This window comes from Nomascus leucogenys, chromosome 19, assembly GCF_006542625.1.
Source record: "Nomascus leucogenys isolate Asia chromosome 19, Asia_NLE_v1, whole genome shotgun sequence".
Classification (NCBI taxonomy): domain Eukaryota; kingdom Metazoa; phylum Chordata; class Mammalia; order Primates; family Hylobatidae; genus Nomascus; species Nomascus leucogenys.
In genome coordinates this window covers 67,979,892-68,003,074 of record NC_044399.1, presented here as the reverse complement: position 1 = coordinate 68,003,074, position 23,183 = coordinate 67,979,892, and the positions used below count along the sequence as shown (strand labels likewise).

The 23,183-nt window shown below is 45.1% G+C and overlaps 1 protein-coding gene across 1 annotated transcript in view; it reads left to right on the top strand.

Annotated features, from left to right (window-relative positions):
* Positions 1 to 23,183, top strand: part of GLP2R (glucagon like peptide 2 receptor) — a 67,116-nt gene that overhangs the window by 28,973 nt on the left and 14,960 nt on the right. The window contains exons 6-10 of the mRNA XM_003274673.3: positions 2,811 to 2,964; positions 5,305 to 5,464; positions 6,501 to 6,561; positions 7,382 to 7,451; positions 17,145 to 17,233. Of these exons, the coding sequence (XP_003274721.2) occupies positions 2,811 to 2,964; positions 5,305 to 5,464; positions 6,501 to 6,561; positions 7,382 to 7,451; positions 17,145 to 17,233 (534 nt within the window). The remainder of the gene's footprint in view (positions 1 to 2,810; positions 2,965 to 5,304; positions 5,465 to 6,500; positions 6,562 to 7,381; positions 7,452 to 17,144; positions 17,234 to 23,183) is intronic.

Below are 23,183 nucleotides of genomic sequence, written 5' to 3'. Positions count from 1 at the left end.
AGTAGCCCTCCTTCATCCACAGGGGATATGTTCTAAGAGTTCCAGTAGATGCCTGAAACCAGGGGTAGAACGAAACACAGTGTTCAAACCAGGGACAGAACCAACCCTATGTTTGGTTCTATCTCCATGTTTTTTCCTATACATACATACCTCTGATAAAGTTTAATTTATAAATTAGGCACAGTGAGAGATTAACAACAATAACCAATATTAAAATAGAACAATTATAATGCTATACTATAATAAGAGTTATGTGAATGTGGCCTCTCTCTCCCTCTAAATATCTTATTACACTATGTTCACCTTTCTTTTTGTGATGATCAAGGAATGGAGCTGGTCAGTGTTAGATTTCATCACTTTACTCAGAATGGCACATAATTTAAAACTCATGAACTATTTATTTAATTATTTATTTCTGGAAGTTTTTTGTTTAATATTTTTGAGCCGCAGTGCACCATGATTGACCGCAGGTAACTAAAACAGTGGAAAGCAAAGGTGTGGATAATGGGGGAACTATGATATTGTGTAATTTGCTCATTGGCTACCTCTAGAAGGCACTGGAAGACTGGGCTGGATGTGTCATGAATCATCAAAGCTGGAAATGACCTGAGAGAGGCTAAGTCCCATCCATCCCATTTTGCAGATGAAGGGGAAGAAAGGGATGGCAATGTCCTAATCAGAGGCATTGAGTCACCTCTGGCCATAAAGCCAGTTGGCTACACAGCTAGAATTTGAACCCAAGACTCCTGACAGCTTTACCTCCTTTGGATTAGACACCTGCTGCGTGCCTGGCCCTGGTGTAAATCCCTAATCACATCCATTACCACCACAGCCCATTCCCACTACAACTCAATCAGAGGCATTATTTTTACAGAAGAGATTTAGAATCTTCCCCAAGGTAAACAAATGGGTGGAAGAGCTGGGATTTTAATTCAGGGCCCTCAGACACCAATTAGCTATCAAATTTAAGTGCTTACCCCTAAGCGCATTACAGGCATTAAGTTGTTTAAATGTCATCCTTAATTCAAATTAGGATTCATTCTATTCCTAGGAGGTTAGCATTATTATTACCCTCACTTTAGACATGAGTTAATTGAAATATAGAGAGATGAAGTAACTTGCCCAAATCACCAGCTGGTGGGTGATGAAGCCAGGATCACAAGCAGGCAGTCCAGGATCTGAGCACTTTCACTCCCTAAACTTTCAGCATTCCAAAGCCTGAGTGCCTTTTACTAAATCATGCTTTTAGAAATCAGGCAAGTGAGACATTTATGGACCCACTAGAAAGCTCTCCAAAGCTGTCTCTTGTCTCAGGAACGTAAGCGGATATAACGTGGCAGAATGAGCATTTGACATAGGTGTAGGAGACCTAGAAACCAGCTCCAGAGCACCTCTCCACCTGGGCTCTGCTAGCCCTGGGTTGGGCCTCATGTGAGTCCTCAATCCTGAGATGTTCTGCAGCAACTAGGGTAGAGTCATGACCATCTACCCCATTGGGAGAACCATGCTTGAGCTATGGGAGAACTCTGCAAGTTGTACCCACTGATTATCCGTGACCTCCTTCCTCCATGCCCTGTCCCAAAGTCCCAGGACCAAGCCAGGAGAAAATAACTGCCCAGCCCTGTACGAAGTCACTTCAGCCAAGCCTGGGACAACCAAGTGTCAGTTTTGCCTAAGGCTTGGGGAAAAGTGAGGCCCAGTCGCTGCCCTCAAGTAGCCCGCAATCTAGTTAGAGAGAAGAATGCATAAATCCTAAGACAGAAGAACCTGCCTCAGGTCCTTTTTAGAAATTAAAAATGTAACAATAGCTCTAAAGCAAAATGGGACAGGGTATGTGCTGCCCAGAGAGCACAGTAGTGGGAAGAGTTCTTTCCTCTGGTGACAGCAAGGATGCACAATGTCACATCACACACAAAGAGCCTGCAGGAGACCCCAGGTGCGTAAGGAAGAGGTGATGAGATCTAACATTTTTCTGGACACTTACTTATGTGCACAGATTAACGGATTTAATCATTCCACAACCCCTGGAGTTAAGTGCTCTTGTTCTCAGAGGCAGAAGAGACTGGGAGACCTATACTTTGGCCTGAGAGTTTCTGTGTCTGAATCTCAACTCTGCGACTTACTGCTCTGGAGCTTTGGACAGATGACTTCATCCTTCTGCTTTAATTCTTTCATTTACAAAATCAGGGTAATAATGGTTCCTATACCTCCAGTGGTGGTAAAGAGTAAGAATACTCAATAGTAGCTGCGTATGTAAATGCTTTGGAACATGGCTGGCATGTTGAAGATGTTTTGTAGGTGATAGCTATTTTTTTTTTTTTTTTTTTGAGGCAGAGTCTTGCTCTGTCGCCAGGCTGGAGTGCAGTGGCTTGATCTCGGCTCACTGCAACCTCCGACTCCCTGGTTCAAGCAATTCTCCTGCCTCAGCCTCCCGACTAGCTGGGATTACAGGCACTTGCCACCACACCCAGCTAATGTTTGTATTTTTAGTAGAGACGGGGTTTCACCATGTTGGCCAGGGTGGTCTCGATCTCCTGACCTCATGATCTGCCCACCTCGACCTCCCAAAGTGCTGGGATTACAGGCATGAGCCACTGCGCCCAGCCGGTGATAACTATTATTACTCTCATTTTACAAATGAGGAAACTGAGGCACAGAGATTTACGGTCACATAATCCAGCAGTCCAGCTCTGCAGCCTATACTATGACCCTCTGTCTTTAGTGATAGATACACAGGCATAAAAGGCATAGTCCTGTTGGTCAGAGCCATTCTTTCCTGAGGGAAAGCATTCGGTTTTCTCCTTGCACAGAAAACTCCACTGCACGCGCAACTACATCCACATGAACTTGTTTGCTTCTTTCATCCTGAGAACCCTGGCTGTACTGGTGAAGGACGTCGTCTTCTACAACTCTTACTCCAAGAGGCCTGACAATGAGAATGGGTGGATGTCCTACCTGTCGGAGGTAATCCCCTTCCCCACTGTTTAAACTGGATTCCCCACCTGATGGGTCAGTACTGGGAATCAGAAGGCAGGCAGGTGGGACTAGGGAAGGGCAGGGAGAGATAAGAGGGTTTCCAAGACTTTCTGGCTAGAGAAGCAGTACGTGACTTAATAAAACCACCACCTGCCAAGAGCAGGCCAGGTGAAAGAAACCAAAAGCAGAAGGGTTCACCATGGCTGCTGCATGTCCTTGGGTGGGAATTTCTTAATGTGCAAGCAAAAGAATTGGACCAGATCAACATATTTTACAATTATAGCTGGCCCTGTGTATCTGTGAGTTCTGCATTCATGAATTTAACCAACTGGGGATAGAAGATATCTGGGAATAAAAAGGGTGATTGCATCTGACCTGAACATGTACTGACTTTTTTTCCTTGTCATTATTCCCTAAACAATACAGCATAACAACTATTCACATAGCATTTACATTGTATTAAGTATTATAAGCAATCAAGCGATGATTTAAAGTATATGAAAGGCTGTGCATAGGTTATAGGCAAATACTCCACCATTTTATAGAAGGCACTTGAGCATCTGTGGATTTTGGTATCCACAGGGGGTCCTAGAAACAATCCCCCAAGGATACTGAGGGGCAATTATACTATTTTTCTTAAAGCAACAATGCTTTTCCACATTGAAATCTGCATCTATTGAGGTTTTTCCTTTATCCTGCTAATGATGTGGTAACCTATTAAACTAACCTTGCATTCCTGGAATAAATCCAACTAGGTTTTGACATATTATTTTCTTTTTCCTAAGTTGCTGTCTTTAGTTTGCTAATACTGTGTTTTGTTGAGTATTTCCTTGTTGACATTCACGAGAAAGATTGGCCTGTAATGCCTTTGTCAGGTTGGGGATCAAGTTTGTGTTATCCTCTTAAAACAAATTAGAACTTGTTTCCTCTTTCACTATTCTCTGGAAGAAATGTATTAAAGATAAGTATTATTTCTTCCTTAAATGTTTGATAGATTGTGCCAATGAAGCATTTTGGACCCAGAGGTTTCTTTATTGGAAAGTTTTAAACTATGGATTAATTACGAATCTTATATCCGGATTCTATTTCTTCTGTCAGCTGTAGCAAATGAGTTTTTCTAGGAATTCATCTATTTCATCTAACTGTTCAAATTTATTGGCATAATATTGTTCATGATATTCTCTTTGGTTCTTTTTCAAGTCCCTTGGATCTGTAAGGGTGTTATTTTCATTCCTGATATTATTTGTATCTTTGCTCTTTTTTCTACTCTTTGATCATCGTGGCAACAAGTTTCTCAACTTTATTGGACTTTTCAAAGAATAAACTTTTGGCATTGTTGATTATCTTTATTTCACGTTCTCTATTTCATTAACTTCTGCTTTTATTATTTCCTCCCATGTACTTTCTTTGGGCTTAATTTGCTATTCTTTTTATAACTTTTTTTTACATAATCCTTAAAATAATTGATATTCAGCTTTTTTCTTTTTTAAAAAAATGCACTTAAGGCTATAAGTTTTATTATATAAGGTTTGGTATTAACCATATGCAGTAAGTTCATGCAATATTTTCTTTACATTCAGTTAAGAAATAATTTCTAATTTCTGTTTCTTTTTTTCTTTGATCCATGGATTGCTTAGAAGTCTATTTTCTAATTTCCAATCATTTGAAAATTTTTTAGTTATTTATTTTAGCTTAATTGAACTGAGGTTAGAAAACATACTCTTCAGTGTTTCCATTAGGGCAGTTGCTGATGGTGAATTTTCTACATTTTCGTTTGTCTAAAAATGTCTAGAATATTAAGGAGGAGGCTGGCCTTGAACACCGACATGAAGCCCTCATTCCTTCACATTTTGATATTATTGCCAACCTCCCTGAGATGGTCAGCAAGGGTCTGGGAGAGACCAGAGTACAGCAAGGGGGCCGGGCATGGCTCACACCTGCAATCCCAGCACTTTGGGAAGCTGAGGCAGGTGGATCACGAAGTCAGGAGATCGAGACCATCCTGGCCAACATGGTGAAACCCTGTGTCTACTAAAAAAAAAGATATATATATATATACACATACAAAAATTAACTAGGTGTGGTGGCATGTGCCTGTAATCCTAGCTACTCAGGAGGCTGATGCAGGAGAATCACTCGAACCAGGGAGTCGGAGGTTGCAGTGTGAGCCGAGATTGCGCCACTGCACTCCATCCTGGCAACAGAGTGAGACTCCATCTCAAAAAGTAAAAAGAGGGAGGGGTTGTCCCCGGGAGGCCCTTCCCCCTCTGTCTCAGGATCAGATGCAGGGGAGTCTGGACTCACCCTCAGGTATTTTGTCCTCTGCAGATGTCCACCTCCTGCCGCTCAGTCCAGGTTCTCTTGCACTACTTTGTGGGTGCCAATTACTTATGGCTGCTGGTTGAAGGCCTCTACCTCCACACACTGCTGGAGCCCACAGTGCTTCCTGAGAGGCGGCTGTGGCCCAGATACCTGCTGTTGGGTTGGGGTGAGTGACCTGACCTTCAGCTTCCTTTCCTGGGGATCCATCAAAATATGGGTGCCCGATAGAGACTTTAGTTGGACTTAGAAACCTAACTGGAGGTTGCTTCTGGGACATATAAGTCCTCAAAGACAGGGAGCTTTGAAGAGGGGTATGTGTGTGCACACAAATGCACACATATGCACAGGTGCCATAGGCCCAACAGCCTAATGGACACATTCAAAAATTGAGAGTCTTTGGTGGAATCTGATGATATTCCTCCTACCCTGTCCCCAACTGTATTAGTCTGCTTGGAATGTCGAAACAAAATACCTGTGTAGTTTAAATAACAGACATTGATTTCCTGTGGTTCTGGAGGGTGGGAAGTTCACCATGGTTGGGTTCTGGTGAGGGCTCTTTTCCTGGCTTGCAGTCAGCTGCCTTCTTCCTGTATTCTCACATCGTGAGGACAGTGAGAAAGCAAGCTCTCTGGTCTCTTTTTATAAGGGCACTAATCCTGTCATGAGGACCCCACCCTCATGACCTCAGCTAAACCTAAGTAAGTGTCACCAAAGGCCTTATCTCCAAATGCCATCACTGGGGTAGGGCTTCAACATCTGACTTTTGAGAGGACACCTACATTTAGTCCATAATACCAGGTCTTCAAGAAGAATTTTCTGATTAAAAAAAATATGACCAAGAGTATCTAGATTTGGACCCCCTACCTCCACAAACCCTTTGGAGGATTTGGTGCTACAGGATTCAGAGGAAATAACCTGGGCCAGTAATTCAGGAGATTTGGGTTAATATCCTTGGATTTATTCTCAGCTGCTTTGTGACAAGTATCAAGTTGCTTTCCCCCTCTGGGCCCTGGTTTCTTGGGTGGTGAAACAATGGATGGGCCCTGTGCCACCCTCGGTCTCTCTGGCTCTCACAGTCCACAACTCCATGATGTTAGGTTTGATGTTGTAACCACCTGTGGTTAGCCTCATCCACTGTGGTGGGAGGCAGGCAGGTTTGGCTAACCAACTCCTAACTACATTTGCTTGTGTTTTCTCCCCAGCCTTCCCTGTGCTATTTGTTGTACCCTGGGGTTTCGCCCGTGCGCACCTGGAGAACACAGGGTAGGTAATTCACCGGGTGTTATTCTTTCATGAGCCAGTAATTCCCAGGCATGCCTAAATACAAAGAATGACATCATTTTACCAAAGAAAATATCCATCCCTTCTCATTTTGGCCATCTAGAATATTCTTAGGAATGGGAGATAAAATAATCAGAGATCTTATAGCAATTAGTTTATTAATTTAGTTACACATGCAAATTAGCTCAAAGATGCTGTATAGGTTAGCTGCAGCCCTGGGTATGTAAGGACAAAAATACAAGAATGGTTATTGCAGCATTGTTCATAGTGAGAAAAAAAATTAGCAAAACTAAGCAAACAAAAAACCACTGAATGCTCATCAATATGGGAATCATTGAACAAACTGTAATATGCCTGTATTGCAGAATATTAAGAGACTACTTAAAGACAAACAAGTTAGTTATTATGGGAACTTTTAGGCACTGATTCTCAACAGCCTATTTTAAGCCTATTGCTGGAACGTATATTGTGTGATCCCATGTTTTTTCCTTCAAATAGCACAAAAAAACCTATGTAATTAGGAATCTATGTTTGTATGAACATGGAGGAAAATTTTGGAAAGATATACATGCTAGGCTGTTACCACTGAAGAGCAAATTAATGATAAGGAAAGTAAATTGTACCAGTGCTAACAGGAAGGGACTTGAGTTCTCTCCTCTGCCTCTCCCACCCCTCAGGGGAATGATTGGTGGGAAGTAGGGCTTGAGTGCAAGCATCCTTCTTCCAGAGAGCATGAGGCTTTGACTTTCAACCTCCTCTTGTTTTTAAGTCTTCTACTGCCTGCTTCTACTGTTGACCTTAGGTGCTGGACAACAAATGGGAATAAGAAAATCTGGTGGATCATCCGAGGACCCATACTGCTCTGTGTAACAGTAAGGACCATTCCATCCACCTCTTTGTCTCTGAGCCTAGCAGCTATGGGGAATCCCCCCCGTCCTGTCCCCCAGATTCTCTGATCCCTTGAGAGAGAGAAGCTGAACTATGAGCATTTTCTGCTGAATGAGAAGTTAGAAGCTTCTTGCTCTGGTTCAGGACCTCAATTTGGAGTTACATTGTAAGCCTCCTTCTCTCTGGGTCTTCAAACTATGCAAAGAGACCTGCAGTCAGCTCCGTGTCCTGTATTGAAGGGCTGAGATGTGTGCAAGTTCCTGAGGATACCGATGCCTTTAGTCATGGAGGAGCCCAGAATAGCAGGGGTATTGGCTTATATCCTAACACCATCCACAGGAGGGAGGAAGAGACTAAGGGAACTTCTTTTAGAGGAGGAAAACACACAATTAGTATTAACCCAAAATTGTGATGCAGGTTAGAATCAAGACATAGATGCTACTTTGAGACCTTAGAGAGGGAGGACCTTTAATCATTGTGGCCCAGAATATTTGGAATGGAAAGGGATGGTCAACCCAGAGTCAAAAATTCCTTTAGATAATAGAGTATGAGAATGAGATCTGTCAAAGAAGCTAGCAGGAAGGGGCAGAAAGTTAGCAAACACTGGGAAGGGTTAGCAAGATCCCAAAGGGAGGCAGAAAGTATTCCTGCCTAGACACAGCACCATGATCTCTGTGTGCCCACCAGGTGCTGAACACTGTGTGTTGTTCTCTGCCCACCCTGTTCCCCAAGGGGTTGCTGGATGATCTGTTTTTGCCATTTTATATAAATCATCTGGTATTTGTGGTACCATGAAAGAAAAAGGCTAGTTTTTATAGGGGAGTGTCAATATTTGTCAATAATAGAAGGCAACTCTCTGTTTAGACCTGGGTGTGACCTGGAGGGAAAAATGTTCCTAGAAGTGGTGGTAAAACCGAGAGCGTGAACAGGCCTGTGTCACCTCTAGTCTATGAGGTGGCACACATGCTGCGGTATCTTCCCTCCTGTCACTGGACCTGCAGCTGATAGTGTGCTAGATGAGGTCTGGGCACACACACCCCACATATGGCGTGCTCAGCCCTGCCACATCCTCCTGCCCTCCACAGTCCTCTCTCCAGCCACACTGCCCAGCTGGGGTCCTGTCTGGACACCTCCACCACTGTCCCAGGAACATTTATGAAGCACTTCTGCATATCAGCTCCATTTGTAAGTGCTTTGTGTATGAGTGTATGAATTCATTTAATCTTCCCAACCAACCTATGAAGATATGTCATTTTTAGGTTTATTTTACTGGTGAGCACACTGAGATGAGAAATCACTTGCCTAAAGTCATAGAGCCAGGCAATGGAAACTGGATCTCAGCCCAAAGGGTCTGACAGGGTGACAGCTGGCACTTTTAACCATAACACTGTGCAGCTCAAAAACTATTTACTGCCTCCTGCCCCCATGCCTGCCATACTGAATGCTGCAGGCTCTTTTGCACCTTAGTACCTTGGTTCAGACTCTCCTCTGGTTCCAACTCCTTCCCTCGCCTGGTGATCTGTTCCTCATCTTTCAAGTCTTGGGTCAGGCATCATTCTCTCTGTGCTGCTCTACCTGGATGCTTACCTCACGAAGTGAAAATGGCCACACCCTCCTTTGTTCCTTCCCGGATCCTGTGCAGGCTTCTGCTCCAGCCCTAGCCAACACCATTTCAAGTATCTCTTTAAAACCTATTTTCTGCCACTGTAAGCCCCATGTTCTGATCATCCTGGCAGCCAGCCCAAGCATATAGTGGGTTCTTGATAAACATATTCAGTGGACACTCATGGCCTGCACTCTGGACCCTGAAAAGTTCTTGCTAACCAGGCAGAACAAAGCAAAATGGAGGCCAGCAGCCATCCCTAGGATAGCGTTGAGGCATGGTCCAGCTGGAGCCCTAGTGTTTACTTGCAGTCTTCTAGAAGCTACACCAATGGTTCTCAAACTGGGTTGCTCTTGGAATCCCCTGGGTGTCTTTAAAAATTCTTTTTGCCTGAGTCCCACCCCCAGACATTTATGTTTCGTTGATCTCAGGAGTGGCCTGATTTGAAAAGCATGTTGCTACACCCTTGCTTTTCAAAGGATGGTCCTTGGACCGGGTGGCACCAGCATCGCCTGAGCGCTTGTTATAAATTCAGGTTCTCCAACCCCATCTCCCAGTCCTGAATCCGAATCTGCGTTGTAACAAGCTCCCCAGGCTTTGGATGCACATTAAAGTTTGTGAACCTCTTTGTCTATCCCTGGAGTTCTCAAAACTGGCTGTGTGTTAGAAACATCATGGTGGCTTGTACCCCAGACCTATGACATCAGAAATTCTGGGAGTGGGGCCTAGGCACTGTAGTTTTTTTCTATTTTTTTCTTTTTTTCTTTTTTTTGAGACAGAGTCTTGCTTTGTCACCCAGGCTGGAATGCAGCAGTGCGATCTTGGCTCACTGCAACCTCTGCTTCCCGGGTTCAAGCGATTCTTGTGCCTCAGCCTCCCTAGTAGTTGGGACTACAGGCTTCCACCACCACACCCGGCTAATTTTTGCATTTTTAGTAGAGATGGGGTTTCACCATATTGGTCAGGCTGGTCTCGAACTCCTGACCTCAAGCAATCTACCCACTTCGGCCTCTCAAAGTGCTGGGATTACAGGTGTGAGCCACTGTGTCTGGCCCCACTATAGTTTTAAAATCCCGAAAACGATCCTAGTGGCTGGAACTACTGCTTTGGTCCTTGCTGCTTTGGCCTTCTATGGCTGGCTGACCTGCATTCTAGTTTCCCTTGGTGCTTCCTAGTTGGGACAAGAGAACGTGCTCTATCTTCTCACTTTGGATAAAATGACCTTTATGTGCTGTTGCTTCTATGACTCCAGTCATGGTCACTCTACTGAAATGGCCATTCTCACCTTAGCTTGCGGTGGACTCCTCATCTTCCCATTCAGACCTCTCCTTCTCCTACTCACTCTACCCAGAAAATGGCTCCACCACCCACCCACCCAGACACCCAAGCTGGAAAGCTTGGTGTTCTCCTAACTTCTGTCCTCTTCCTCCCTGCAACATCTATTCAGACTTCAAGTCCTGTCAATTCTTCTTCTAAAGATCTCTCCAAGCCATTTCCTTCTCCTTAATCCCTTGGTCTCTGCTCTTCTTCAGCCCCTTGTGATTTTTTTTTTTTTTTTTTTGTGCACACCTCTGCAAAAACCTCCTTTTTGGTCTCTCTTCTTCATTCTTGCCCCTGACAATCCATCCTCTTGTTGCAGCCCGAGTGATCTTTTTGGAGTAAAATTTGATTATGTCTCTGTTCTACTTGACTGTTTAATGGGTCACTATTTCCCTCAGATCTGGTTCTAAACTCCTTACAGTCATTCCCTGTCTACTCACCTAACCAGAAGTGCCCTATGCTCTACTCGTATGAATACATTTAAAGTTCTCCAGTTCCACCATGGTGTTTCCCTCCTCCCATGCACACATAGGCCTCAAGTGCCTATTGGATGGCCCCAGGTCTGCCTGATAAATTCTCTTTCTCCTTGGAAACTGAGTCCTTTATTAATCTCTCTATCCCCTACCCCCCACCTCCCTGCAACTAAAATAAGTCAACAGGCATGCCTAGAAGGGAATATTTCACCATCACCCTCAGCTCTTAGAGAGGACATTGCTTAACTATTGTTGTCTGTGTCTACAGGGACTTGGACTAGAGGAAATGGGCTTGAAGAGAAATGGGAACATTCCCCTTGGTCACAAGGAAGACATTTAACCATGAACTTGTAAAACACTGACATATACCCCAGAGAAAGGCATTAGATCTTCATCTCTATCAGTTTCCAAGAAGATAATCTGTCCTGAACAATAAGGAGCTAAACCTGCTGCCCTCCCAACATGCGCAGCTCTAGGATTCTAGGATTCTGTGCATTGGTTCTAGGGCTCCCTGGAGAGTGGAATTTATGTGTCCCACCAGACATGGAAGGGAAAAGAAAGGCCATGCAGAAAGAAGTGAAAGAGCCAGGCTAGGAGTCAGGAGCCTGGGCTCTATGACTGACTTGTGATGTGTCCTTTAGCCAAGTGAGTTGGCCTCTCTGGGCCTCTGTTTCTTCATCTATAAAATCAGTCTTGAACTAGACCAGTGGTTTTCAACCAGAGGAGATTCTGACCATTGGGGACATTTGGCTATGTCTGGAGACATTTTTAATTGTCATAAATTGGGGATGGGGATAGGAGGAGAATGTTCCTACTGGCATCTAGTGGGTGGAGGTCCAGGATGCTTCTCAACACCCTACAACACACAGAACCACCCCCAGAACAAATAATTATCCTGCCCCAAATATTAAGAGTGCTGACATTGAAAAACCCTGGACTAGACAGTAGCTGCACATTAAAACAACCTGGGGAGGATTAAAAAAATACACAGCCCAGACTTACCCAGACTGATGGAATCAAATCTCCTGCCATGTAGAGCTTCCTTAGCACTGGAATCTCATTCAGCCACTCTCTTGTATCTTCCTTTAGCATTCATTGAGCACCTTCACTGGGCTTGGCTTAGTGCTAGGTTATTTCAGAGTTTCTATCCTCGGGGAATTCAAAATTTAATAGTTATCATTCTGAGACTCATAAGACTATGACTGAACCAATATCTGCCTTCATTTTTGGTTATATGACCACATGTTGCAATTTTCCACTGATCTGAATAGACATAACCCCAACTCTAAAAGAGAATTCCTTAAACCACAACGTGGAAGGAACCTGGATTCCTGAGTGACTGTATGGAGCAGAACTTCCTCCACTGCACTAGACGGTGACATAACCAATAAAATAAAATAAATCTTTATTGTGTTAAGAAAAAAATAATAATTCTTTAGCCCCCACATATGTTCTATTTAAACTGAAGTAAGAAAGAGTAACAATAATAAGGATTGAGCTAGTAGCACTTGGCATTTCTAGGTACTTAACAATTTTCTTTCAACTTGGTCAAATTTGAGCCTGAGCCCAATTTTGGGGAACATGGATCAGAGGCTTCTGAGGAAAAGCCAACGGTGCATGGTGAACAAAGCACTGGGACCAAGGAGAGTGTCCCATCCCAGGGTCCGGCTCCATGGTGAACATCCCTAGTTATCCAGTTGGATCTCTCCCACCATCCCCTAGACTGGGTCTGCATTTGCTGACCAGCATCTGGGTTGATGCGAGTGTACAACATGCTGGAAATCCAGATGCGTCAGCAAATTTCATTTACTGCTTTGTTGATACAAGGTTGCCTGCATTTCAGAAATGACCATAATGTGGCAACCTGAAGAATCCAGATGGCCTTTGGGTCTCTTGCCAGACAGAAATTGTAGAATTCCCACCTCTTTCTTTGTATAAGACTTCGCTACTTCACCTGTCATCTGAAGTGTACACTTAGAGTTGAATCATCTCGGAACCTGGCATATTCTTACAGCCTAGTCTCCCCGGCCCTCAGTAGAATATTGGTAAAGCCTTGATTAGTCCTGCTCAAGGACAGCCTTACACAATGATTACATTACGCAAGGTCATTCTATCCATACCCTGCTCCCTGCAGTTAACAGACCCAGTGAAATGGCTGTTTTGAGCTAACAAATTGAATGAACCATCTGCTGACTTTATGAAGTCACAAAGTCTAAAGCCTGCATTTGCTATTGTTGAATCTTCTGTGATAGCCTCAGAACTTGGCAAAGCTGATACACTGGTAAAATTTGTCTTCACTGGCCTTGTCCCTCTTTAGGTCCTCTGCCCCACCAGGAACCCAGGGGCTTTCTGTGGCTTCAGGCTTCCCAAGACATTTCCTCACTCCTGTGCTCTCCTCTTCTAAAGACTTAAAGTGTGACTCTCCCTGTACTCTGGGTTTTCCCACTCCATCAAAACTTAGCTTTGCTACACCCCATCTTCTGCTTTAAATGGTGATAATAAGCCAGATCCTAGGTAATTACTGAAGTCTTCATTGTTGCAAAAATGAATGAATGAATGAATGAATGAAGAAGGGGCTTCCTTCCTTCTCTCCCAGTGATTCCTTAGCTTCAGTGGGATGTGCGCCTTTCAGCAGGGCTCTTGGGGAAAGAGTGTTTTGACTCACAAGAGTAGCTCTACAGGATAAGCATTTTAGTCCACACAGTGGGCCAGAGGAGGAGGGGTTTGGCGGTAGATGGAAGAGTTTAGGGGTAGATGAGGCCTACCCCTGAGCTCCCGCTATACCAGCAATCACCTCTGCCAACTTGTAGGCCCAGATCTGTGCACAGAAGCTGGGGCAGCAAGAAAGTGTCACCAAGAATGTCACATCTGAGAATGCATCTGTATTTTCCAGAATCTGGAAGAGATCCTTATATATTTGGGGTCCTTAGTGCCCACCCCCATCTGGTCACAGAATCCTAGAGGAGTTGGCTGGGTTCTTGGAAAACGCCCTCACTCAGCCCCTTTCCTGCTTGTGTGCAAATGAAGAACAGCACCATCCAAAAGTACCTGCTGACTCTTGTCTTCTTGGAAGCCCAGATGAGCAGAGGCTTCATGGTACCCCCCAGCTAGGGTTTCATCCTGTGGCAGTGAGGAAGTGCCTCCTTCATATGTTCTATGGGTTGATGCCCATTTTCTCATGTCTGGTCTCTGGAAGACACAGAGAAGAGTGAATCAACATGCTTCCCATTATAACCCTTCATTGCCTAGGAGACAGTCCTGATTGAAATTAATTTGCTGAAATAAATGCCTTTCTGTTGTTAAGCTTGCTTTGTAAGAAAAATGCCTATGTTCAACAAATCACTAAGCCAAGGACACAACGTTTTCTCTTTATGATGAGAGGCAGATATCCCATTAAAAGAAATACATTACTTGGTTACATTTAGCTTGTATTTAAATTTTCTGTTCCTAAATATTCTTTGGCTGGGAACCTCCATCATTCCTGCTGGCTTCAGGATTCGCTTCTTGCCTGAAACTCTAGCCTTTTAGCATTGAGCATTGATTCTCCTGAGGACGATAAAAGCAAATAATAACAGACATATATTGAATTCAACAGCTTGCATTTCAATATGTAGCTAAAGGATTTTATTTCTAGGTAGGGACATTAGTACTGTGCTGACTCAATGTCTGTAGAGATTTTGTTCTATTAATTGCTGCCTGATCACCCTTTCTGTCAGTTCTTTCTATATTGCATAAAGCCATTTTTAGGTCTTTTTAATTTTTTTTTTTGAGATGGAGTCTCGCTCTGTTGCCCAGGCTGGAGTGCAGTGGCACGATCTCGGCTCACCCACAACCTCCACCTCCCAGGTTCAAGCGATTCTCCTGCCTCAGCCTCCTGAGTAGCTGGGACTACAGGCACGCCACCACCATGCCTGGCTAATTTTTGTATTTTTAGTAGAGATGAGGTTTCACTATGTTGACCAGGCTGGTCTCGAACTCTTGACCTCGTGATCCACCCACCTCAGCCTCCCAAAGTGCTGGGATTACAGGTGTGAGCCACTGCACCCCACGTGGTCTTTTTAATCTTAAAAACAGTTGCAACCAAAAACCTCTTCCAGCCTCGCAAATAAAACCGAGGAGACATTATCTCATTGTGTATCCCTTGTCAACTAATATTTGAATGCCCTGCTTCCCTTCACAGCCAAGCCTCTTTAATGTTGTCTATGCTGTCCCTCCTCTTCACGTTTCATCCACAAAACCAAACTCTGGAATCCAGCTTGTGATCCCACCTCTGCATTGCAGCTTCTCTTAGTGAGCTCCTTGTTGCTAAATGCAGTCTTATTTTGCTTAAGTTCTATGTAGCATTTAAATCTTCTTAAAATTCATCCTTTCGGGGGCTTCCAGGATGCCCCTTCTGTGTGGTTTATTCTAACCTCCCTAGCTACTCTTTCTTCATCACCTTTGCTCTCTCCACTTCCTCTATCTTTCCCTTCACTACGAGGCAATTCTCTTAACCCTCTTTCTCTCCCAGCTACACAGTCTCCCTGGATAATCTTGTCTATTCCAGTGGCTTCATGCTCTGGCTGGGACTCTCTGCTGAGATTCAGACATAAATAGCTAACTGCCTTGGAACATCTCTTGTGTTCAAAACTACTGGAGTCCTCATCCACCCTCTACTTCCCACCCAATGCTCTTCCTTCCCCACGTGATCCCTTTATTGGCGAATGGCAGTACTGCACATTTGAGATCTACCACAAAACGTCAGGGTCATGCCCTCACATCCAATCAATAACACAGATCATGTGACTCGTACTTCTTCATCATTTCAAATTGATCCCTTCCTCTCCATCATGGAAGCACCAGGACTGCTGCTGAGTTCTCTTCTCCATCACCGTCCCCCAGGAACTCTGAAACTACTTCCCAAGTGATCTCCCCTCCTCCAGCCTTACCCTCACCCAATCCATTCTCCACACTGCCACTGAAATTATCTTTCTGAAATGCAGAGGTACAAATCTGATCAGGTCACTTCCCTGCTTAAAATCTATCACCGGCTCTTCATTGCTTTCAGAAGAAAATCCAAACTCCTTACCTAGCACAGCTGTGAAAGACCCTACAAAAACTGACCCACCCTCCCTCCCTCTCCAGTCTCACTTCTCACAAACCCGGTTCTCATTCGCCAAGCTCTACCCAAACCCAGCCACTTGCTTTTCACCACTTCCAGGGGGCTCTTGATCTCTCCTGAGGCTGCAGCCGAGACGTCAGCCAGGGCTGCAGCCATCTGAAGGCTTGGCTGGGGCTGGAGGATCAGCTCCTAAGGTGGTGCACACACGTAGCTGGTGGTGAGTGTTGCTGGTTTTGGGCCTGAGAACTCAGTTACCCCATGTGGGTCTCCCAATAGGCTGCCTGAGTGTCTTCACAAAATGGTGGCTGACTTCCCCTGGAGTGAGAAACCTAAGAGAGAGAGAGAGAGAAAGAGAGAGAGAGAGAGAGAGAGAGATAGCTTGGTGGAAGCCAGCCATCCTTTTGAGGACCTAGCCCAGAAGTCACATAACACCACTTCTATTACACCATATTCTTTTCGTTAAGTGCAAGTAACTAAATCTAGCTCACTTCAAGAGGGGAATAAGGGGGATTAGGCTCTACCTTTTGAAGGGAGTAGGGCCAAGGAATTTGCAGGCATATTTTTAAATCTCTTTAAAGGCTGACGATGGAGGGCTGGATTTTCCCAGTCCATGACAGTCATGGAATGTATTCTGGGGAGTAGAGAGCACATGCTGTCCGTGAATTCCATAGCAGCTACAGGATCTCAAGTTAGACACCAATAGGGATGGAGTTCTTTACAGAAGAGAGGCAGAATAGCGTTCTGTTTAAGTGAAGGGAGGGTTATAATCCAATGCATCTGGGTCTAATTACAGGCTCAATCACTGACTAGCCGTGCAACCTGGGAATTACACTTACTTCTCTGTGCCTCTGTTTTCTCATTGTATTATGAGGATAAAAATAGTTGTGGCTACCTTGCGGGGGGGTGTCATAAAAATTAGCTAAAAGAATGCCTGGACCATTCTTAGCCCAAAGCCTGGCATGGTGCTAAGTACTAAGTCCTTTGGGACAGTGGCGATTCAGATGGCCTTTGGGACAGTGGAGATCACAGCTAAGCATTTACTACCTGGCCAGCTAACTGCTAAATTGTCCCTGGTTCACATTGAACTGATGGAACTGATGGCCAAGCCCAGCCTGACCTTGAAATTCATAGCTATGTGGAGTTCATCACTTACTTACCCAACTCTGCTCTTTTTTTCAAGGTCAATTTCTTCATCTTCCTGAAAATTCTCAAGCTTCTCATTTCTAAGCTCAAAGCTCATCAAATGTGCTTCAGAGATTATAAATACAGGTGAGTGGCATAAGGTTGGTCCCCAGCCGTCCAAGGTTATTGTAAATCCTCTGGCTTTTCTGCCTAATGTCTTGGAAAGGACATTTATCTCCTAAGGCCAGGGTATCAGAAAGAGCAGTTCTGGAAAGGTGCTATAGGACCAAGTGAGGCTTTTGTCAACAGTGATGACCTTCTATGATGATGAAGCAAATGGTGAGTAGTCAAGGGCATTCCCATCCCCCAGCAGAAAACTGTTAAAATACCCCCGAGAGGCCAGGAGTGATGTCTCAGACCTATAATCCCAGGACTTAGGGAGGCTGGGGCAAGAGGATTGCTTGAGGCCATGAGTTTGAGAGCAGCCTGGGCAACATGGTGAAACCCTGTTTCTACCAAAAATACAAAAGTTAGCCAGGCGTGGTGCATGCCTGTAGTCCCAGGCTAGGGTGAGGGGATTGCCTGACCCCAGAAGGTCGAGGCTGCAGTGAGCCATGATTGTGCCACTGCACTCCAGCCTGGGTGACAGAGTGAGACCCTGTCTCAAAAACAAAAACAAAAACAAAAAGCTTCTAAGAATGGGTGGTTGTGGGAAAAGGACAGTCTTGTTTGAATAGAAGTTTGGCAGTTGCCTTCCTTGGGGAAGGATTTGAAGAGAAGAGATTATTTGGGCGTTTTTGAGACCTTGAGAAATGAGACCACAAACTTTTAGGGTCTAAGGAAAGACATCCTTCCACAGGCATCCTTTATTTGTGACTTGTCGTTGCTGCATCTCACCTTCCTCTTTCTGAGATGACAGCAGTCCTCATTCATAATAAGTCAGATCATAGGTATTTATTAGATCTGCATTATTGTAAAAGCAAATGAATGAATGAATGAGAGATAAAAGGTTTCCTCCCTCTTTTTGTAGTTATTCTTTACTTTCTTTCTTTTTTTTTTTTTTTTTTTTTTTTTGACAAGACAAGAGTCTTGCTCTTGTCGCCCAGGCTGGAGTACAATGGCATGATCTGATCTCGGCTCGCTGCAACCTCCATCTCCCAGGTTCAAGCCATTCTTGTGCCTCAGCCTCCTGAGTAGCTGAGATTACAGGCACCTGCCACCACGTCCGCTAATTTTTGTATTTTTAGTAGAGATGGGGTTTCACCATGTTGGCCAGGCTGATCTCGAACTCCTGACCTCATGATCCACCGGCCTTGGCCTCCTAAAGTGCTGGGATTACAGGCATGAGCCACTATACCTGGCCTATTCTTTGCATTCTATGTGGTATATGCATTCAGCAGGGTTCTGGAATGGGAGTGTTTTAACCCACAGAGTAGCTCTAAGAGTAGGAATTCCAGTCCACACAGGAGGCCAGAGGAGGTGGGCATGCGTGAAGATGGCCCTAGCCCTGTTTCTCGCCCCTTTATAAGGCCTGACCCAGGTGCTGGGAAGGGAGTTTTTCCTTTTATCTGACAAATATTTAATAGATGCCTACAATGTACCTGGTACTGTGCTTGGAATAAAAGGTGGACATGAGGCCGGGCACAGTGACTCACACCTGTAATCCCAGCACTTTGGGAGGCCAAGGCAGGCAGATCACCTGAGGTCAGGAGTTCGAGACTAGCCTGGCCAACATGGCAAAACCCTGTCTCTATTAAAAATACAAAAATTAGCTGGGTGTGGTGGTGTGCGCCTGTAATTCCAGCTACTCAGTAGGCTGAGGCAGGAGAATCACTTGAATCCGGGAGGCAGAGGTTGCAGTGAGCCAAGATTGAGCCATTGTACTCCGGCCTGGGCGACAAGAGCAAAACTCCATCTCAAAAACAAACAAACAAACAAAAAACAGTGGACACGATGTAGACCCTGCATCTGAGGAGCATGCATTCTACTTTGCTAAGGACTAGGACGTTGGCATGGAGCAGGAGGTGGAACGGAGGGAGCTGGCCACGACTCTAGACTTGCCTACTGGCCTTAGGCAAGTGCCTTCGCCCCCTTGGCCTGCTTTGTGGTGTGTGAAAATGGGAGTGTCACTGCAGACTCATCTCCTGCTTAGTATGGGGATTCGAGGAGGCTGTAGATATGGTTATAAATATGGGTGGCCACTCTATCCTCCCTCCAGGAGGTCTAGAAGGGTAAACATACCGGGTTCAATAATGGGCAGACATACTAGAGTTGCTAGTTGGAGCTTTGGTCCAAACATTTTCCAAGAAACCCGTAGCCCCGGGGAGCTGGCCTGGCCTGGGCTCCAGGGAGCCACGCTGTCTCTCTTGGCGCCTCCAGTCGAGGCTCCAAGTGGCCAAGCCGTCTCTTTGGCCCCCTTCCCAAAGGCTTAGCCTCTCTCACCACTCTGAGGGTGGAGCTTCAAGGCCTGCTCTAGTCCACCCTGCTGGGTGCACTCAGGGAGGAGAGTTCTCTCAATAAACAGGTGCCAGGAAAACCAGGGTGCCCCAGAAACTGGACAGAGGCTAGTGTTTCCAGGACACAGAAATGGTGCAGTTGACCCCAAAGGGACTCAGAGCTGACACACTGCTGCTTTGTGCCCCCAAAGCCTACCACGGGCCACTGGCACCTTCCCCATGCCCAAGACCCACAGCAACCCCTAAATAGTTTTCGTCATAGCTGCTCATCAGTATCCCCGGAGAGCCGGCCAGAAGTGCAGCCCTGTGAGCCCTACCACTGGGTATTCTGGCTCCATAAGTGTGGGATAGAACCTCACAGAGCAGCCGTGTCCAACTCTTTGAATGCAAGGACATTTTTGCTTATCTGTGGTGGCGGATATCACAAAAACTATGCATGGACCTTTTTTTTTTTTTTTTTTTTTTAGCTCACCAGCTGTTGTTAGTGTTAGTTTATTTTATGTGGGGCCCGGGACAACCCTTCTTCTTCCAACGTGGCCCAGGGAAGCCAAAAGGTTGGACACCCCTGATACAGAGTCTCCCAGGAGATTCTGATACACAGCCAGTGTGGAGGACTGCTGGGCCAGATGTTCCAGTGAAAGAACACATGCTAATGAATAAGCATTAGTTAATCAACTCTATTGCACTCTACACAAAGAACAAGTAAACAGAAAGGTGGCCAACGAAAATGGCAGGGAAACCACAGAGGGAGGACGTTCTCAGTGGAATATTCTGGTCGGGCCATTACAAATGTCATGCAGCCTCAATATTCTCTTTTCCAGAGTCCCCTCTAGAGTTATCCAAGGTAGTGGTTTTCAAACTTTTCTGATCGCGCATCTCTGTCAGTAAAGAAATTCTAGGCCGCACACGGTAGCTCACGCTTGTAATCCCAGCACTTTGGGAGGCCGAGGCGGGCAGATCACGAGGTCAGGAGATCGAGACCACGGTGAAACCCCGTCTCTACTAAAAATACAAAAAATTAGCCGGGCGTGGTGGCGGGCGCCTGTAGTCCCAGCTACTCGGGAGGCTGAGGCAGGGGAATGGCGTGAACCCGGGAGGCAGAGCTTGCAGTGAGCCGCGATTGCGCCACTGCACTCCAGCCTGGGCGACAGAGCAAGACTCCATCTCAATAAAAAAAAAAAAAAGAAAAGAAAAGAAATTCTGAGCATGTCCCTCCTCAGGTATATGCATGGTCTCATGAGCTAATATATGTATTATAAGATAGACCAAAAAATAGAAAATTTAAGAGGATAGATAAAAATTAATATATATACAATGTCTATTATCCTCTATTATAATATTTTCTTCCAATATCAAATAGATTGCCTGGCATAGCCCGGGAGGGTGCATACCCACCAGGAGCCATTGGTCTGGGAAAGAGTAAATCAAGATACTGGGGAGACCCTCATGGCTGAGTGATGATCCAGGGTGACTCCTTTGTGGGGAGAAAGAGTAACCCTGCCTGACATATGCAGTCTGTCTGGAAATTCCTTTTTTCCTCTCCCCTGCCCTTGTTCACATAAAAAGCTCAAAAAGAAGAATAACTTGGGGCTGGGTGCAGTGGTTCATGCCTGTAATCCCAGCACTTTGGGAGCCTAAGGGGAAGGGATCACATGAGGCCAGGAGTTCTAGACCAGCCTGAGCCAGAGTGAGACCCTTTTTCTTTAATAATAATAATAATAAAAGAGGTACCTGGGTGTGTGTCTTCCCAAAGTCCTTCCATGGTGAGATGCCTCACTTTGGTGAGTTTGCCACCACCTGGGTATGGTACAGGGAATCCATCTATATTCTTCAGTGGCTGAGACTTTGGGAGGCTGGCTGACCCCAGCTGAGCTCACAATGTATATAAACTAGAACATTGTTCATTTTTAACATCTGTGGAAGGTGGGGATGGGGTAGAGCATTCCTTTCTTGTGCCCACGCGCCTCCCAAAATTTCCTAATCCACAATAGCAGAAGATCCAGGAATCCAAAGAACGTTACTGGTGATCACGTCACAAAGCAGAGTCTTGCTGTTGAAGGATCCTGAGGGTAGCCTGAAAAATCACCATCTGCCCACAGCACCACCTACCTGTTGAGAAGGAGACTCATTCTCCAGATCCAGTGTGCCCTCCACACACTAGAGTGGGATAGGTACTGAGAACGTCCTCCCTTTGTGGTTTCCCTGCCATTTTCGTTGGCCACCATTCTGTTTACTTGTTCTTTGTGTAGAGTGCAATAGAGTTGATTAGCTAATGCTTATTCATTAGCAAAAAGGCAGGGACCTATCTCTCAGGACACACCTAAACCACCTTATTTAACTCCCTGGGCTGGTAAATCCTACAGCATCTATGAACTCACTTGCCCATTGTGCTCTTAGAAAGCATCGCTAATTCTCTCATTTTCAAGTTCTGAGAGAGGGTTCTTTACTGTAACCCCAGTGGGGCATTGGCACCCCTCAGCTCCTCAGCTCACACTGCCCTCTTCCATGTCGGAAAGTTGTTCCTCTTCCTCATCCCCTTCCATGTTTGTTTTCTCTTAAAGACTTCTGATGGGATAAGAAGGAGGAGGTGACAGGGCCCAGCATATTTTATCGAAACTCTTGTAGGTATAGGCTGCCTCCAACTCTTGAAGATTTTGAGAACTTTTAGAATGTAACCGTGATCTGGCCTCCCTCCAGGATTATATTTTAGGAAAGTTTAAATTAAACACATTTAGGCCCTGCCAATGAGGCAAGTTGCTAGGAGCTAGAGAACCTTCTGTAGTCTTAGCCCTTGTCCCTGGGCTTCCACTGTCAAGCCAAGGAAATAAAAAATGGTCCATCTGTCTGGCTTGGAGAAAGAGAACTGAGCCAAGTGTGAAGGAGGAACTTTGAGGCTATAAACAGGGTAAGCAATGCCCTAGGAATGCGGACAGAGTTCAGCAGACCCTCAGCTCAGCTGGAATTCTCTGTTCTTCGTGGTTCCCAGCTCAGAGGCAGCTCTCTTCCCCTAGATAAAGGGCCTTAACTCTCCATGGGATGCACCTGGGCAGAGCTCTTGATTCATTTATAAAAGAGAAGCATTTCATTTTTTTTTTTTTTTTTTTTTTTTTGAGACGGAGTTTCACTCTTGTTGCCCATGCTGGAATGCAATGGCACGATCTTGGCTCAGCGTAACCTCTGTTTCCCAGGTTTAAGCGATTCTCCTGCCCCAGCCTCTGAAGTAGTTGGGATTACAGGCATGAGCCACCACGCCCAGCTAATTTTGTATTTTTAGTAGAGATGGAGTTTCTCCATGTTGGTCAGGGTGGTCTTGAACCCCCAACTTCAGGTGATTCGCCCACCTCGGCCTCCCAAGGTGCTGGGATTATAGGTGTGAGCCACTGCGCCTGGCCCGACAAGCATTTCTTAACATGCTAAACCCCAGTTCTTTCTGAAAGGACTTTCTGATAGGCAATGTAGGAAACAAAAGCTTTTCCTCAACCCTCTTAGGGTCCCTGGCTGGGTCTAAAAATTAGACAAAGACAGATTAACAAAAGAAAAAGCATGCAAGTTTATTTCATAATTTTTATATGACGTAGGAGTCTTCATAAAGAAAGGAAGACCCAAAGAAATTGTCAAACTTGTGTATTTTTATGCTAGGT